This window comes from Lynx canadensis, chromosome C2 (assembly GCF_007474595.2).
Source record: "Lynx canadensis isolate LIC74 chromosome C2, mLynCan4.pri.v2, whole genome shotgun sequence".
Classification (NCBI taxonomy): Eukaryota; Metazoa; Chordata; class Mammalia; order Carnivora; family Felidae; genus Lynx; species Lynx canadensis.
Window position 1 is genome coordinate 46,042,338 of NC_044311.2, and position 18,827 is coordinate 46,061,164.

General features: G+C 39.6%; 1 protein-coding gene across 1 annotated transcript in view; it reads right to left on the reverse strand.

Annotated features, from left to right (window-relative positions):
* IGSF10 (immunoglobulin superfamily member 10) overlaps positions 1 to 14,982 on the reverse strand; it is a 72,995-nt gene extending 58,013 nt beyond the window's left edge. Inside the window, exons 1-2 of the mRNA XM_030330500.1 lie at positions 14,789 to 14,982; positions 10,713 to 10,842 (exon numbers count right to left, since the gene is read on the reverse strand). Of these exons, the coding sequence (XP_030186360.1) occupies positions 10,713 to 10,842; positions 14,789 to 14,982 (324 nt within the window). The remainder of the gene's footprint in view (positions 1 to 10,712; positions 10,843 to 14,788) is intronic.
* Positions 14,983 to 18,827: the final 3,845 nt, after the last annotated feature.

Consider the following 18,827-nt stretch of genomic DNA (forward strand, 5'->3'; position numbering starts at 1 on the left):
GTCTTATGCTCAAGTCTATCATCAACAGGTTAAAAAAGTCTTCCCAGATCTCAATTCGCAGGTCCCTGTTGGTCACAACTTGGAGCCTGGTGATCAGGTATTTTGAAACAATATAAGAAGATACTTCTTGGGATCCATTGGAAGGGACCTTACCAAGTGTTTCTAATCTGGCATTGCTACAAAATTTCCAGGGATTGGATATACATCTCACTCACAGATGAAGAAAGCAACACCTGACATCTGGTCCTATATAGATGCTGGAGGACTCTGAATCAAATTGATAAGGAAGGGAAGTAGCTGATACTGAGGTAGATGGCTTCTGTCCAACAGGACAGATCAAAACTTGATACTTTAAACAAGGAACGCTTCTCCTTCTTTTCCTTTTCTTTATTCTGGTATTGGGCTGGAAAGATAATGCCATTATCAGTATCTCCAAGGCCATTGCTAAGGGAAGTAAGCTTTCAGACTGCTGAATTTGTCATTAAAGATTTTGATCTACCCATGAGGCTGAAGATCTCTTGTGCTCCTTTAACCAATTCCTGTTCTATTCCCAATGTCACTGCAGACTGCAATCAACACCCTCACTCCCTTAGAAGTCTCTTACCAAGTTAAACGTTTATGGCCAGAATATCCAGTGCCTTTTTTACCTTTCTCCAATAATATCTGAACTTACCCATCTGAACTCAAATGCCTATGTAAATCTTAGTATATTTTCACCCCCGTATTCCTCTGATTATCTAAATCAGATCTGTCTCCACTTACTAAGAGAACTTACCAGCAGCACCCATTTTTGCAAGCCACTTAGAACAACACTATATTTCAGGCTTAGAGATTCCTTTACCATATGCACTGAACACCTGACTGACCCTTGGCTTGAACCAGTAAATACAGCAGTCCTGGTAAACTAATCCATTAATAGCACCTCCCTAATGGTAATGATCTGTGTGCCAACAAGATTTGTCTTTGTGATGTTTATCATTCTTCTTGGATCTACAAATGTCTAGATGGCTGGCACACAGCTGGGTAATGCTTTTTAGGTTATTCACCTGTGCCCCTAACTTTTCACACACAATTAAGATACTTCATAAGTTAACTCTTCTGTATTTACTGAGTTCGAAAAAGACCCACCAGGAGGCATTCATGATTCAAGAATTGCTTCCTTAGGCAAGGCCATACTTTCCTGGTTTGGAGTGAGAATAAATGAAAATATGATCAGGAACTTCTTTTTAACTCTTGAAGATATGGCAGATCCCATGGCTAAGACAATAGCTACTCAAAAAAAGATCCTTAGATGCTCTGGCCAACACAGTTCTTGTTAATAGGCTAGCCCTTGACTATCTTGTAGCAGAGCAAGGAGATATTTGTGCTGTGGCCAACACCACCTGCTACACTTCTGGGGGAAGGTGAAACTCAGTTACATAAAATCACTAACCAGGCCATTTGGCTTAAAAGGGTAATTACTTCAATGGGGGTCTTTATTTGACCTATTTGATTTTGGTTGATTTGAGTCTTGGGGACCATGGCCCTGAAGTGCACTCTAAACCTTGGAAATTATCCTGCTTATAGTTATAATCTCCTGGTATATTACATCCTCTTAATTTAAATTCATTTATATGCAAGGGAGAGAAAGCAGTGGAGTAGGAAGAGCCTAGGCTCACCTCATTACACAAATAAAACTAGATGACTATCCAATCATCCTAAAAACCCCAGAAATCCATCTGAAGACCAGCAGAACAAACTCCATCACTGAAGGTAGAGAAGAGGCCACATCAAAGCAGGCAGGAAGTATGGAGATACAGTTTGGGAGAGAAATGTATTTGTGGCTCCTGCTGTGGAAAGGGAGCTGCAGTTGCAGAGAAGAGCAAAAGACAGACAAACACACAGGGGAATGCACGAGGGAAATGAATCCCCATAGCAATTGGCTTAGAAAGTGAGAGGGCATGAATTTCATGTGTTCTTGCAACCACTGGGGCTGGAAGAGCTTGGAGAGTATGGAGTGCTCTGGAAGAGCTTAGAGGGCATCGGGGCTGCACTTGGCAAGAAGGCAGGGCAAACAGCCCACAGATATACACCATAGAAACAGCAATCTAAAGAGTGCCTAGGACACATAGTGAGGAAATTAGTTGCCCATCTTGGAGCATGTCCCAGAGGTGCAGTGTTCACACAGAGACTCCTCCAGAGACAAAGGAACTGGCATGTACCATTCCTCATCCCCCACCCCACTCCGCTCAGCATAAGGACAGAGCCACCCATGGGAGCCTATGTAGCACCCACACTCACTATCTAACTTGCTTACATCAAGCTCTAATCCCCTGTGCTCCAGAAGAACTGCCTTTCCCAGTAAAGCCTGCCTCAGTCCCAGTGCAGTGGCTCCCTCTCCCAAAAGACCAGCCCAAGCTCCGGCCAAAATCATGGCTCCTGATCTGGGAGTTTTCTTTAGCTTTGGTTCTGGTGGTGGTATCAACAGACCTCATTTTACAAACAAATCAGAGCATAGTTAAAACACACCACATTCAGGATAGGGACCAAACACTGCCAACAACAAAGAGAGCCTCTGCAGACAACTGGCCTGAAGAATAAAACAGCCAGGCCACAATAGCAAATCTCATGCAGCACACATTAGAGACACTTGCAGAAGTCGCAGGCCTTTGGAACGGGGGGCACTATACTGCAGGGCACTACAGGAATTCTTCTTCATAAAGCCATTACCCTCAAGAACAGGAGATGTAGCTGACTTTCCTAATATACAGAAACAGGTACAAACACTTAGACACAATGAGAAGACAGAGGAATTTGTCCCAAATGAAAGAACAGGACAAGGCTACTGCCAGAGATCTAAGCCAAACAGATATAAGTAATATGCCTAATAGAGAATTTAAAGCAATGATCCTAAGGATTCCCACTGGACTGGAGAAAAGAGTGGAGGACATCAGTGAAACCATGAACCCAGAGATAAGGAGTGACAGCACAGATTAAGGGCTCAATAAAATGAGAAACATGCTTGATGCAACGAACAGCATGCTGGAAGAAGCAGAGGAACAAATTAACGGCCTAGAAGACAGTAATGGAAAGTAATCAAGCTAAACAAAAGAGAGAAACAAGATTTATGCAAAACGAGAATAGACTTGGGGGAACTCAGTGACTACATAAAATCTATTAACATTCATTTTACAGGAGTCCCAGAAGAAGGAGAGAGAGAAAAGGGGGCAGACAATTTGTTTGAAGAAATAATAGCTGAAAACTTCCCTAATCTAGGAAAGGAAACAGATACCCAGATCCAGGAAGCACAGGGAACCCCCAATAAAATCAACAAAAGGAGATCCATATTAAGATGTATTGCAATTAAAATGGCAAAATATAGTGATGAAGAAAAAACAATTAAAGCAACAAGACAAAAGAAGACAGTTACATACAAAGGATCCCTCCCATAAAATGATCAGAGGATTTTTCATCAGAAAATTTCCATGCCAGAAAGGAATGTCATGATATAGTCAAAGTGCTGATGAATGGGAAAAACACACAGCTAAGAATACTCTATCCAGCAAAGCTATCATTCAGAACGGAAGGAGAGATAAAAAGTTTCCCCAACAAAAACTAAAGGAAACTTTAGTCATGAATGAACTAAACTAGCCCTAAAAAAAATATTAAAGGGACACTCTCAGTGTTAAGAAAAGACCAAAGGTGACAGTATGAAGGTAGGAAACAAAAAAGCAGTAAAAATGATTATTTATATATAAAAAAAACACATGACACATGAAAAAACTCACAAAATAAAAGGATATAAAATATGATACCATATATGTAAAATGTGGGGAGGAGTAAAGAATGTCAAACTTAAATGACCATCAGCTTAATATAGAATGATATATGCAGAAGATCTTATATACAAACTTAATGGTAACCGCAAATAAAAAACACTAATAATTATGCTAAGAATCAAGAGACGTCCAAAAATATCACTAACAAGGAAACCATGAAAAAGACAAGAAAGGATCAGAGAAAATCTTCAAAAACAGCCACAAAATAAGTAATAAGATGGCAAAAATATATATCAATAATTACTCTGAATGTAAATGGACTAAATGCTCCAGTCAAAAGACAAAGTGTGACAGAATGGATATAAAAACAAGACCCATCTATATACTGCCTACAAGAGACTCATTTTGGACCTGCAGATACCTGCAGATTGAAAGTGAGGGGATGGAGAAACATATTTCATGCAAAAGGATGTCAAAAGACAGCCAGAGTAGCAATACTTATATCAGACAAACTAGATTTTAAAACAAATACTTTCAAAAGAGATGAAGAAGGATACTATATAATAATAAAGGGAACAACCCAACAAGAAGATATAACAATTGTAAATATGTATGCACCCAACATGAAAGCACCCAAATACATCAAACAGTTAATAAGAAAGGAATCTATAATGATACAGTAATAATTGAGGACTTTAACACCCTGCTTACATCAGTGGACAGATCTAAACTGAAAATTCAAAGGAAACAATGCTTTGAACTACATACTGGAACAGACAGATTTAACAGATACATTCAGAACGTTCCATCTTAAAACAGCAGAATACACATTCTTTTCAAGTATACATGGAACATTCTCCAGAACAGAACATATATTAGGCCACAAAAGGACCTCAACAAATACAAAAAGAATTAGGTCATACCATGCATCTTTTGTGACCACAATGCTATGGAAGTAGAAGTCAACCACAAGAAAAAATCTGGAAAGAGCATAAGACGTGGAGGTTAAATAACATACTACTAAACAATGAATGCGTTAACCGGGAAATCAAAGAATAAAAAGATACAGGGAAACAAATGAAAAAAACCAGTCTAAAACCCTTGGGATGCAGCCAACACATTTCTGAGATGCAAGTTTACAGCAATACAGGCAACACTCAAGAAGAAAAATCTCAAAAACCTAACATTACACCTAAAAGAGCTAGAAAAAGAACAAAAAACAAAACTGGACACCAACAGAAGAAAGGTAGTAATTAAGATTAGAGCAGAAATAAATGATATAGGAACTAAAAAAAACAATAGAACAGATACAATTAAACCAGGAGCTGGTTCTTTGAAAAAAAAAATCAGTAAAATTGATAAACCTCTAGCCGGACTTATCAAAAAGAGAAAAGGACCCAAATAGATACATTCACAAATGAGAGAGGAAAAAATAACGACACCATGGAGATACAAACGTAAAAGAATATTACAAAAAACTGTATGTCAACAAATTGGACAACCTAGAAGAAATCGATAAATTCCTAGAAACATAGAACCAGACAACCTAAAGGAAATGAGTTCCTAGCAACAAAGAATCTACCAAAAATTGAACCAAGACAACAAAGAACAGTTGAACAGAAATAAAAGACATCAAATTGGTAAGGCAATTTTTCTTATTTGCAGATGACATAGTACTATGTATAGAAAACCAGAGAGACTCCACCATAGAATTGCTAGAACTGATAAACAAATTCAGTAAAGCTGCAGGATACAAAATCAGTATACATAAATCTGTTGCCTTTCTATAAACCTGCAATGAAGCAGAAGAGAAATTAAGAAAACAATCCCTTTACAATTGTACCCAAAACAGTAAGATAGCTAGACATAAACCTAACAGAAGAAATCAAAGACCTGAACTCTGAAAACAATAAAACACTAATGAAAACATGGAAGGGGACACAAAAAAGTGCAAAGACATTCCGTGCTTGTGGTTTGAAAGAACAAATGTTAGAATGACCATATTGCCCAAAGCAATCTACACATTTTATGCAATGCTTATGAAAATACTAACAGCTTTTTTTCTTTTTTTTACAGAACTAGAACAAACAATCATAAAATTTGAATGGAACCACAAAAGACCTCAAATAGCCAAAGCAATCTTGAAAAAGAAAAGCAAAGCTGGAAGCATCACAGTTCTGGAATTCAAGAAAGTTGTAGCAATAAAAACAGTATGGTACTGGCAAAAAAACAGCCACATCGATCAATGGAAAAGAAGAGGAAATAAGTCCATAATTATATGGTCAAATAATTTTCAACAAAGCAGTAAAGAATATCTAATGGGAAAAGGATAATCTCCTCAACAATTAGTATGGGAAAACTGGATGACCATGTGCAAAAAAATGAAACTTGACCACTTTCTTATACCATATACAAAAATAACTCAAAATAGATTAAAGACCTAAGTGGGAGACCTGAAACCATAAAAATTCTAGTAGAGAGCACAGCAATACTTTCTCTGACATAAACCATAGCAACTTTTTTGTAGATAGGTCCTCTGAAGGGAAACAAAAGCAAAAATGAACTATTGGGACTACATCAAAATAAAAAATTCTGCACAGCGAAACAAACAGCAAAATTAAAAGGCAACTTATGGCATGGGAGAAGATATTTCCAAGTGATATATCCCATAAAAGGTTAGTACCAAAATATATATAGGACTTATAAAACTCAACACCCAAAAACCAAATAATCCAATTAAAACACGGGCAGAAGACAGGAACAGACACTTCTCTAAAGAAAATATGCAGATGATCAACAGATACATGAAAAGATGCTCAACATCATTTATCATTAGGGCACTGTAAATCAAAACTAACATGAGATATCACCTCACACTCATCAGAATGGCTAAAATCAACAACACAAGAAACAACAGGTATTGGCAAGGATGTGGAGAAAAAGTAACCCTCATGCACCGTTGGTGGGAATGCAAAGTGGTGCAGCCACTCTGGGAAACAGTATAGAGGTTACTCAAAAAGTTAAAAATAGAACTACCTTACAATCCAGCAATTGCCCTACTGGATATTAACCCAAAGAATACAAAAACATTAATTCAAACACATGCACCCCCATGTTTATAGCAGCCTTATTTACAACAGCTAAGATATGAAGGCAATCCAAGTATCCAGTGATTGATGAATGAAGAAAGAAGATGTGGTATATGTATAAAACATAATATTACTGCGTCATAAAAAAGAATGAAATCTTGCCATTTGCAACAACATGGATGGAGCTAGAGAGTATAATGCTAAGTGGTATAAGTCAGCTAAAGACAAATACCATATGATTTCACTCATGTGTGGAATTTAAGAAACAAAACAAACAATCAAAGGGAAGAAAAAAAGAGAGACAAACCAAACAACTATACAGAACAAATTCATAGTTACCAGAGGAGAGGTGGGTGGGGGGGATAGGTGAAATTCGTAATGGGGATTAAGGAGTGTACTCGCCTTAATGAGCACCAGATGATTAAAACAAAAACCTAAAAAAAATCTTAAATGCATGTAAACTGCTAACTGACAAGCAAATGATCTCCTTAAGACTGGAACATCAGAAAAGGAGCAAAGGGGATAACCAACTTAGAAATTGCAAACCTCAAGTTATAACATGTGAATATCACAGAGGTTAAGCAAAAAAAACATTCTGACCCATGAATACAACACACACACACACACACACACACACACACACACACACACACACACACAGCTGTGAGAAGTATGGAGTGGTAGCTGTGAGTTGTCCTAGTGCCTCAAATTCTGATCACATCTCTAGTTAAACTGAGAGCATGATCAAAAGAGGGTGGGATTGTTAAAAAGAAAACCACAGGTCTGAAATGGTGTCACTTGGGCCAGACCAAGTCATAGAACTGAAGCTTAATACCTAACTTAATTACAGTTTAAAGAAATGTAATCTAAACTGGGTCAGTCAAGAATTTTCTGATCAGGATCAATGAGGTAATCTGTGCAATAAGACCCTCTGTCCTTCCCCATTAGGGAAGGTGATCTTGCCTGCTAATCCTTTTTTATTTTGCTAGTAACTTTCTCGTCCCACTCTTCCTCCTCAGCCTTCCATTTTGTACAAGTACTCAGAGCTCCCCTCTACTTGCTAGATGAGAGGCTGTCCAATTCACAAATCATTTAATACAGCCAATTGGACCTTCATATTTACTGCAATGAATATTTTTAATACCTAGAAATGAATTTGACCAAAGAGGCATCATGTAATATGTATACTTTGAATGCTGTAAGACATTGATGAAAAAATTGAAGACAACACAAATGAATGGAAATGTATACCATGCTCCCAGACTGCAAGAATCAGTATTGTTAAGATGTCTATAGTACTCAAAGCAATCTACAGATTCACTGAGGTCCCTATCAAAACACCAATGCATTTTCCAAAGAACTAGAAAAAATAATCCTAAAATTTGTATGGAACCACAAAAGACCCTGAATAACCAAAGCAATTTTTTAAAATTTTTTAAAATGTTTTTATTTATTTTTGAGACAGAGAGAGAAAGAGCATGAGCAGGGGAGGGGCAGAGAGAGAGGGAGACACAGAATCAGAAGCAGGCTTCAGGCTCTGAACTGTCAGCACAGAGCCTGATGCGGGACTCGAACTCACAGACTATGAGTTCATGACCTGAGCTGAAGTTGGACAGTTAACCGACTGAGCCACCCACGTGCCCCCCAAAGCAATTTTGAGAAGGAAGAAAGTTGATTTCACTCCTGGATTTCAAGCTATACTACAAAGCTATAGTAATCAAACAGTATGGTGCTGACTTCACACATCAGTGAAGCAAATAGACAGTATAGAAATAAACCCCCACTTGTATTGTCAATCTTCAACAAATAAGGCAAGAATATGTAATGGAAAAATACTGTCTCTTCAATAAATGGCATTGGGAAAATTGGACAACTACTTGCAAAGAATGAAACTGGACCACCTTCCTATACCACACACAAAAATAAACTCAAAATGGATTAAAGACTTTAATGTAAACCTGGATGCCATGAAACTCCTAGAAGAAAACATCGTAAGCTCTTTGACATTAGTCCTAGCAATTTATTTTTTGACTTGTCTCCTCAGGCAAGGGGAACAAAATAAAAAAAATAATAAATGAGACTACATCAAACTACAAAACTTTTACACAGTGAAATAAACCATGAATAATATGAAAAGGCAACCTATGGAAAGGGAGAGGATATTTACAAATGACATAATCAATAAGGGGTTAATATCCAAAATATATAAATAACTCATACAACCCAACACACAAACAATCCAATTAAAAAATGGGCAGAGGATCTGAATAGACATTTTTCCAAAGAAGATATACAGATGAAAAGATACACTACATCACTAACCACCAAGGAAATGCAAATCAAAATCACAATGAGATATCATCTAGTACCTGTCAGAATGACTACATCAAAAAGACAAGAAATAACAAGTGTGAGTGAAGATGTTAGAGAATAGGGAACTCTTGTGCACTGTTGGTGGGAATACAAAAAGCAACTGTGGAAAGTAGTATGAAAATTATTCAAGAAATTAAAAATAGAATTACCATACAATTCAGCAATTTCACTTCTGTGTATTCATCTGAACAAAATAAATACCTTAATTAGAAAAGATACATGCACCCCAATGTTTACTGCAGCATTATTTACAAAGGCCAAGATGTGCAAGGTACCTAAGTGTCCGTCAATAGATGAATGGATAAAGAAGATGTGTATGTAGACACACACACACACACAAATATTACTTGGTCATAAAAAAGAATAAAAGCTTGCCATTTGCAACAACATGGACGGGAATAAAGGGTATTATGCTAAGTGAAAGAAGTCAGAAAAAGGAAAACACCATCAAGTTTCACTTATCTGTGGATTCCCAAAAACAAAACAGATACAAACTCATAGATAAAGAGAACAATCTGGTGGATGCCAGAGGGGACAGGGATCGGGGGTAGGCAAAATAGGGTAAAAAGATTGAAAGTTATAAGCTTGCAGCTAGCTATAAAATAAACAAGTCATGGGGAATGTGAGGTACAGCATAGGGAATATAGTTAACAATACTGTAACAACTTTGTATCATGACAGATGGTAGCTAGCTTTGTCATAGTAATCACTTCCTAATGTGATTAATATTGAGGCACTCTTGCTGTATACCTGAAATATTGTGTATCAAATATACATCGATAAAAAATCTATCAAAGAAAGAATAAATCAGAAATGGTTGTACTATTCCTGAACAGGTTTTTTAAAATATATTTTAAAAAGTTAATAGTCATCTTGAATGGTGAGATAGCCTCTCAAAAGCTTTAAGTCCTACTTATATAGCAGACATACTGATCTTTACACATGCATTTCCCCGTAATCCCCCTTTTCTTATCCCTATATTTGTTTTATCTTTACTTTCTTACTTACTGGAATAATAATTCTTATAATATTTGATGCATTCTGAGAAGTCCCCATTAACTACTCAAAATTTTTTGAACAAGACAAGGTACAAATAAGTAAATAAAAATTTTAAAAGTATATTGATGTGTAGAAAGCTAACTTCTAAGACAGCAATTATTTTTACGAAGCACATTCAATTCCCAGATGAACATGACTAGAAGTTGCCTTTCTGGATTAAATTTTAAAGGTGTAGTGATAATCCCTGGGTACCGTTGTGTTTTTTTTTTTTTTTTTCCTGTTAGCCTGAGGTCTGAGAAAACTTGCATCAGAATTTTCTTGTTATTCTAATTTCCACATACCATTTCATTTAAAGAGAAATAAGTCTTGGACATCTTCCTTTGATATGTCCTTCTAACTCACAGAATGATGATTTTTGGATTCCACTGGAATGGTCAGCTCTCAAGGGTACATCCCACTTCATTAACCTGCACCTTCCCCTCACTGGTCTTACCTGCAAGGCCTGCAGATCTGAAAAGGTCTTAGCAGGGATTGTATGGATGCCATTACTGTGCAGGAGTAGCAATTCCAATTTGTTCAGGCCAGAAAAATCCGTTTCTGTCAACCTAACCAAGCTGTTGTACCTGAAATAAAAATGTCAGGTATAAGCTATGCTGGTCAACTGAAGTTCAAATGTCAAAGCAAAAGCGCGCATGCATGCACATCCACACACAAAACCCACTACCTCCCTTTTTATAGCCTGTGCTCTAAGGAGACAGTCATATGCTTGAAATATTATTGAAATTCACCAGATACCACAGGTCTATCCTCTACCTGGGCCTGGCAGCCGTGGTTACACTCTCCACACCACATCTCTTCTCATTTTCAAACTTTCATGCATATGCTGTTCCTTCAGGTTGGAATGCCCTTGACTCCACCCCTCTCTATTTGTGACTACTGTTAAGACCCAGACCATTGTTTTATGTGTCCCCCTCACTTTCCCACATAGAATTTATTATTATAAAGTAGTAGTTAAGAAACCTGAGCTCTGAAGCCAAATAGTTTGGCTATGATTAGGAACTCAGGCATTTGGTAGTGGTGCAACCCTGGGTAAAATTAATAACCTTTCTGTGTCTCACTTTCTTCATCTATAAAGTACACATAATATATGTACTCAAAAGGTGTCATGAGGTTTAAGTGAATGAATACATGAAGAGTGCTTAGCTCAATGCCAGGAGATAGTAAGGATACAAGCTGAACTCATTGCCCTTACCAGAGAGCTAGAGCTGGCTAAAAATAAGAGAGTTACCATCTGCACTGACTTGAAATATGCCTTCTTAGTCCTACATACCCACACCACCATTTGAGCAGAAAGAGGATATCTCACCTCCGAAAATATGCCCATCAAATATAAACCCACATAACCCGCATGCTCGAGGCTGTATACCGACCCAAGGGAATGGCAGTGGTCAAATGCAAGGATCATCAAAAAGGAGATTCAGAAATAATACAGGGCAACCAAGCAGCCAGCCAACAAGAGCCTCTTCTACAGGGGGCCCGCATATCCGGCCCTCTGCCACTACCACAGTCCAAATATACAGAAAAGGATAAACCCAGGGCAAATGAAAAGGGATTTTCCCTAGACAACAGTTGATGGTATTTGTTAGATGAAATCTTGGTCATTCCTCAAAATCTTCAATGCAAACTATTTAAGGCCCTTCATGACTCCTCTCATTTAGGACAGATGCCTTACAAACTCTCATTTTCTGAACATTCCAAGGTAAAGGATTTTCCCAGGTGGTTCAACAAATAACTTCCTCTTGCCTCACCTGCATATAGAACAACCCTGAAGGCATCCATTGGACTTAATCCAACAATACAGAGGCATGGATCCTACCATGGGGAAGGCTGGCAGATGGATTTTACTCAGATGCCACCCTGCAGAGGATACAAATACCTCTTCATGTTTGTTGACACCTTCACAGCGTAGATAGAGTCATACCCCACACAGACTGAAAGAGCAACTGAGGTAGTCAACAAACTTCTACATGAAATCATTCCCTCATTTGGCCTCTGAAAGTCACCTCTTTGTGGCCACCATAGTTCAATCTGTCTCCAAAGAATTGGGTATGAAATACCACCTCCACTGTGCTTGAAGGCCAGAGCCTTCTGGGAAGGTGGAAAGGGCTAACCAATACCTAAAAGGTACTATTAAAAAGCTCACACAAGAAACATTACTAAACTGGAAAGAAGCCTTGCCATTGCTCTTCTCTGTAGTCATATAGGCCCAAGGAGGCCCTGGGTTTAAGTCCTTTCTAGGTCCCCTATTGGCCACCTTTCCTACCTACAGACTTCTTGGTAGATCCAAAGACTCTAGGGATACAAACTCATATTATGTCTCCATATGCACAGTTCAACAGGCTTTAAAGGAATATGACCTAACAGTTTCCACTACCAAACAAGAGTCACCTCCTCTATATGAACTATGATCAGGTTCTAATGAAAGTCTGGAAGATGGCTCCCCTAAATCCTAGCTAGAATCTACTTGGAAAGGGCCTTTCTGGGCTCTTTTGTCTTTCCCTACAACCATCACTGTACCAGGAATCCTAGCTAGACCCATCACTCCAGAGTCAAACCATGGCATCAGCCCCTGGCCAACACCATGGATGCCTACTCCTGTGAACCTCTTCTAAAAGATGCTTTTCAAAAAGATTACTCATGGCACATAAGTCTTCTGTCTTTTTCTGTGTCATCCCATTAGGAACAGGGCCTGCCATAGCCATCTTTTCCTTTTTACAACTTAGTTGTCTTTTTCCCCCCACTATGGAATCATTTCTCCTACAAACCCTTTACTTTCTTCTCCACCTTAAAAATTTCCATACCGAGGGAGCATCTTTCTTCTTGGATGATCTGTCCACAACTGTTTACAATTACACCCTTACTCCCTTTATGCCCCTTGTTTCAGAGACTCCCTAGGGACTCTTTGGGTCACAACTAATCAATATATTGGTATCTTTGTTCCTCCAGGTTACAGGCCATCAATTTCCAAATGGTCCTCAACCAAAGATATCAACCTTCAGACACCTACAAACTCTTTCCTTTTCAGAAGTCCCTTGGACGAACACCACCAGTCACCACCGCCTTCTTTTGTTGATAGTCAGCAAGTAATGATGGACTCCCAAAATCTTTGCAATACCCTCCGTAACAGTCTGAAGAAGCCATAGCAGTCATTGCCCCAATTTCCAATGAATTGGGATCCAATCACTTGGGGGCCAGTGGGGGGGGAGGAAGTGTTAGGCAGTTAGGCATGAGGGAGGAGGGATAAAGCAGATGCTGGCCACACCCTTGGAGCCACCCTGGAGGGTTAACAGCCACACTTTCAGGGACACCTCTAGAGGCTAACAAAACAGAAAAGGCCAATCCACAAAGCTGGCTCAAAAGCCACAAGGGGGCTTCCAAGACCTGAGCATGCACAAAAAAGATGCAATTTGCCCTTGAGGTCACAGCTAAAGCTGATTAAAAACTCATAAATATACAACATATAAATAAATATAACAGAATGCATCATGGGTAGGCTCATGCACAGAAGCCAAAACATTATATAACCACCAGCTGCCAATCAAAAATGTCAATCAAAATCCAAATTTACATATGCAGAAAACAGGCTTAAAAGGATGCAGTTAGAGCTCCTAGGGCCATTGGCTCATTTGCTGGGCAGTGGCCCAATTTCACTCTTCAAAGTGTACTATATTCATCTACTCAATAAACTGTATCTCTCCATTCTGGTCTCTGATCTCTAATTCTTTGGTGCATCTGGGACAAGAACTGAGTGAGCTGATAACAGCTATCATATTAGTGACCATTCCCAGGGTACTTTGTATGCTCTATTACAGCTCTTATTGAATTGTACTCAGGTGCATCTGTCTTCTCCCTGTAACTATGGCTTCTAGAAGTGAATAATAGGTCTTGTTCATTGTTGTGTCCCTGGCATCATCCACTGTGATTGGCACATAGTAGGAGATCACTATTGTCAAATAAATGATGTTACATCTGACTACATGTGCACTCCTCTCTCCCCCTCACACACACACACACACACACACACATAGTTTTTCATAAACCTCTAAAATAGAGTTACCTTTTAGCTGATTTAATTAGACTTAGATTTTAAAAAGCTTTTTAAACAGTTTCAGTTTGTATGAAAAGAAGTCCAAGGGCCTTACAAAAAGATCTATCCAACTTTTCATATGTATCCTTTATATAGATTATTTCCTTCTGATAGATGTCAACTCTAAAAGTTAACAAGCTATTTGCCAGCAAAAATGTAGTCAGAATGAAGTGTTTCTATAATCATGGGCCTCCCATTCTAGTAAGAGTGATTTCAGGTTCCTCCAAGTAAAAGTTTACCACAAAAATTTTTCCTATCGCCCCTAACAAACTTCAGATCTTCCTGTGCTTATTTCAGAAGAGAAGTAGTATTAAATTTTTTTGGTTAATCTCCTCCAATCACAAAGTTTGTTTGAGGATTTGATTCAAAGCATCAACGTCATCTCTCCTAGAGAAGGGAACAGGACAAGGACCCCCACACACCCTAAATTGATACGCTCCACGTTGGGTGGGATGCTGTCTGGGATGGAGGTCAGGTACCGAAACGTGCAGTGCACCTCTGTAGGCACGTAACAGGCACAGCGGCGAGGGCAGGCCTTGCCTCCGGGGCTGGCTGCCAGGCAGAGCACAGAGAACGAGACCAGCAAGGAGGTGATTCCTTTGCCTTTCACCTTCATCCTGAAAATAAACAAAATCACACCTCAGAGTTGTAAGTATGGTTTGAGCAAAGTTCCAGTACAACCACACACAGTAAATCTGGTAATCTGAGAGAGCTTTCTGAAGAGCCGTAAGCGGCCAATTTCATTCCCAACTTGCATGGTAAAACTCACTCTTTACAAAGCCACAGTGTCTGCTGGCCTCACATGGAGCTTTGTGACCAAGTGGGATATTTATTGTTGTGAAAATTCCTTCACAACTTCTCACTTCTTAATGAAAAGCAGTAATCCCTTTTATTTAGAGATTCAATAGAGAGAGAAAATAAGAGACCATAATGAAAGTATTATGACAACTGAAATACAGAAGGCTTAGTTTCCAGTTTATACATTAGTTTTTTTTAGACCAGCTCTTAAAAAACTGATTAGAAAACTAATCTGTGTGCGTCACAGTCAGTTTGGAAGCTGTAAATAATAGAAAGTAAAATTACTCATATTTCCACCACCCAGATATAATCACTAACATTTTGCTATATTCCTTCTGGGCTTTTATATGTTGTGTATGCTTCTGTGTGTGTGTACATATGTGTATATGTGTGAATATATGATCAAACTAAATTTCCTAACACATTTTATTCCCTGCATGTATAAGGTCTGTTTTTTGCTTTCTTAAATCTTCTTCAAAAACAATCTTAAGAGCTGTAATAATCCACTGGATGGGTGAATAAATCTCTAACACGTCCTCTAGTCCTTGCCAAAAAAGACACATTGCACACTTCCCTGCCATATAATGAGCGTGACCACAGTAACTTCCCAGAGCAGAGGACTTGAGCCTTGCACCTGCACTGGAATGGGCCACACTGACCCCTGGAAGGCATGATGCTGCTTTCTTTTGCTTTGCCAAGAACATCCCTGTGTACCTTTCCTTGGTTGTTCCTCCCCCTCCTTCCCGCTTCTCCCCTTCCTCCTCCCCCCTTCTCTGTCTGCCATGGGAGTAGGGAAAGCATCATCAGGGAAAAAAATATCCTTGGCTTGTTGGAAAAATGACATGTATTACTCACACGTGGGGCGAGCTCAGGGCTCCAAACCTAATTTTCTACTGAAACTCCTATTATACAAGAGCTGCAATAAAATTTTCATTGTGCTTTTCTAAGAAAAGTGACCTTCATAATTTATAAATCTCAGCATTCCTTGGGATAGAATGGTTTCTTTTGGATTATACCCGCAACCATCCTTTAGCCATAAACAATGCTAAAAAACAGACTGCTTATCTTCATATGGATAAAGATAATGGAATTATTAGAATTTCGCCCAAAGTAAAATTTAATATAGGATTAATCACATGACTGCTTTTGTCATTAGAACCATCTGATTACAAACATTTTAAGTAAACATATGATTAGAGACAGCATTTCCACCTTATCATTCGTTAAGCAAAGAAACAAATGGTAGGATGAAGGGAATTCTGTTGTTCAGCTAGAAAACAGAAGTTCTGGATAATACCCACATGAGAGCGATTTAAAAGAATCACAACTCTAAAAGGATAAGTGCATAGTGGATACCTAAAAACTTAAACCTGAAAATGTATGTAACGAAACAGATTGAAATTAACAATACCTGAGCTCTTCTTTTCCTGGTTCTGAGTCCTCTCCTGACCCAGGCAGAGACAGAAGATCTTACCAGGAAATGAAGTGTATCCAAAACTGAGTGAGGAAAAGTTCTCTGCTCCCAAAGTGAGCAAACAGCTCAGTCTTTGCGGCTTGCAGCTCAGTGATGATACTCCGGAGACAGACCTGGAGCGTTTCCACGGCTTCAGCGTACTGTAACCCGTGCCCACGTTAACCCAAAAGAAGCGTTTCCTGTAGTATAATTTTTACAGAAACAAAAGACAAAGTGGAAGCTTTGCAATTTCCTTTCTCCTCCCTCAACAGTGTGCTTTAAAGTCTCTCTAAAGTTGTCATTTAAATGTAACTATTATCACTCCATTTTGCCTCCAGGTCCCAGGAGTTTCTCCTCTGTTTTTGGATGAATCTGTCATACATGCTCACAATACGGGTCGCCACCAACTGAGTTAATCTTTGCTCTGTGTCTTTTGCCTGGCACCAGTCACGAAAGAGGTGACTTTCTCCTTCTTGCCTTAATGGCCCCTTGCTCTCTGGTGCGTCCTGCCCAGGCGCTCGCCCGAGCTGCCTCCTGCAGCGGGACACGCCGCGTTCCCACGCCAAACCCCTGGTCGCGCGGGCGTCCCGCCCGTCCCCTTCCAGGAAGGGACTGGAGGAGCCGCTCACCTCTTTGCCCAGGTGACCAATGGGCTCACGCCGCCAGCGATGTCCCAAGCTCAGCCGCCGGGTGGGGCCTCGGGACCTCCCAGAGCCAGGAGGGAAGGCGGGGCGGGGACCGGGGTGACGTTGATTTCTGTGTTTGGGGACTCCGCCGGGGCTTTGCGGCACACGGAAGATAAACGACCACCAAGCTCCTCTTTATTTCTCAGGGAGCGCGGGACGCCTGTTTGCTTCTGTCTCGTTTCCTCCTTGATTTCGAATTCCCGGGCACAGGGGAGTTGGTGGGCAGGACAGTCTTGGCGGACCGCTTTCACCTGTTGACAGGCGGGCCTTTGGGTTTCAGACTTTGCTGAGTTACCACCGGCTGTTCTCGGATCTCTGTTTGGTGAGGAAAACCTGTGATAACCTGCAGTTTGAATTTCCTGCTCGGCCCAGTTGGAGAAACCTGTCTTGTGAAAAGGATTATCAGAGAACTGGATTTCAGTTCAATGCAATTGTTTGATTTGTATTTGTTTGGATTGTGTTCCCCTCTGTCATCTCCACCCCCATCCCCACTGCCCAGGAATTGCCCCTAGCAACTGAGACCTTGTTTAATAGCTCCTGCACTTGTAAACAGGGCTCTCAACATTTCGACTCATAAACACTGAATTAATATAGCCAAAATGACCATGTTTCACTCCCTCTAGTTACACTGTATTTAAGCTTTTGATGGGAATTTGAAATTAATACCTTAGAGCACTGGATATCAGGGACAAACAACATCATTGTCACACCGGAGACCTTGTTAAAAATATGAATTCTCGGGCTCCATCCTAGAATCACTGAGTCAGAAACTGCAAGGATGGGACCTAGGAATCTGTGTGTTAACAAGCCTTCCAGATGATTCCCATATAGCTAAATTTGAGAATTGCTAGTTTAGGGAAATAACTTCTTATAATGACAACAGCTTACATTTGAGGGTTTACTCTGACAAGAACTATTATAAGCATTTTACAAATACCAACTCATTTAAACCTCAGGCCACCACCAAGAAAAAAAAAATAACAGGAAAGTATTCATGTTTTTTCCATTTTCAGGTACACAAAGAAAAGTGACTTACTCCAGGTCACTGCAGCTCTTAGAGAAAGTAAAGTTGACTCAGACCCAGGCAGTCTGGCACTATAGCCTCAGCATTTAACCACAGAGCCAGGGTTGTCTCACTTAGCCAAACACTGGGAATGTCCCATATCCAATGGCCAAGCATTCAAATGATTTATAGTTAGTAATAAGTTGGTTACCGAGGTACAATTAAAGAAGCAGGGACTCAGAAGTAACTCTAGAAGCGTGTGTGATATGAACATAGTCTTTAGCTCCTTGGAGCTGACATGGTTAAGTTAAAAAAATTCATATCTGATGTCCAAACTTGGATGATTACTTTGGAAATATGGCATATTTGTGGATTCTTGCACTCGACAGTTTTTCTTCTACAACTCCTTGACAACCAACCTCATGGTGATAGTCAATTCCTACTCAAAATCTGGAGTTTCAGATCCCCACTAAGATGAACCACAGGAGGGGCCCCCCGGGTGGCGCAGTTGGTTGAGCATC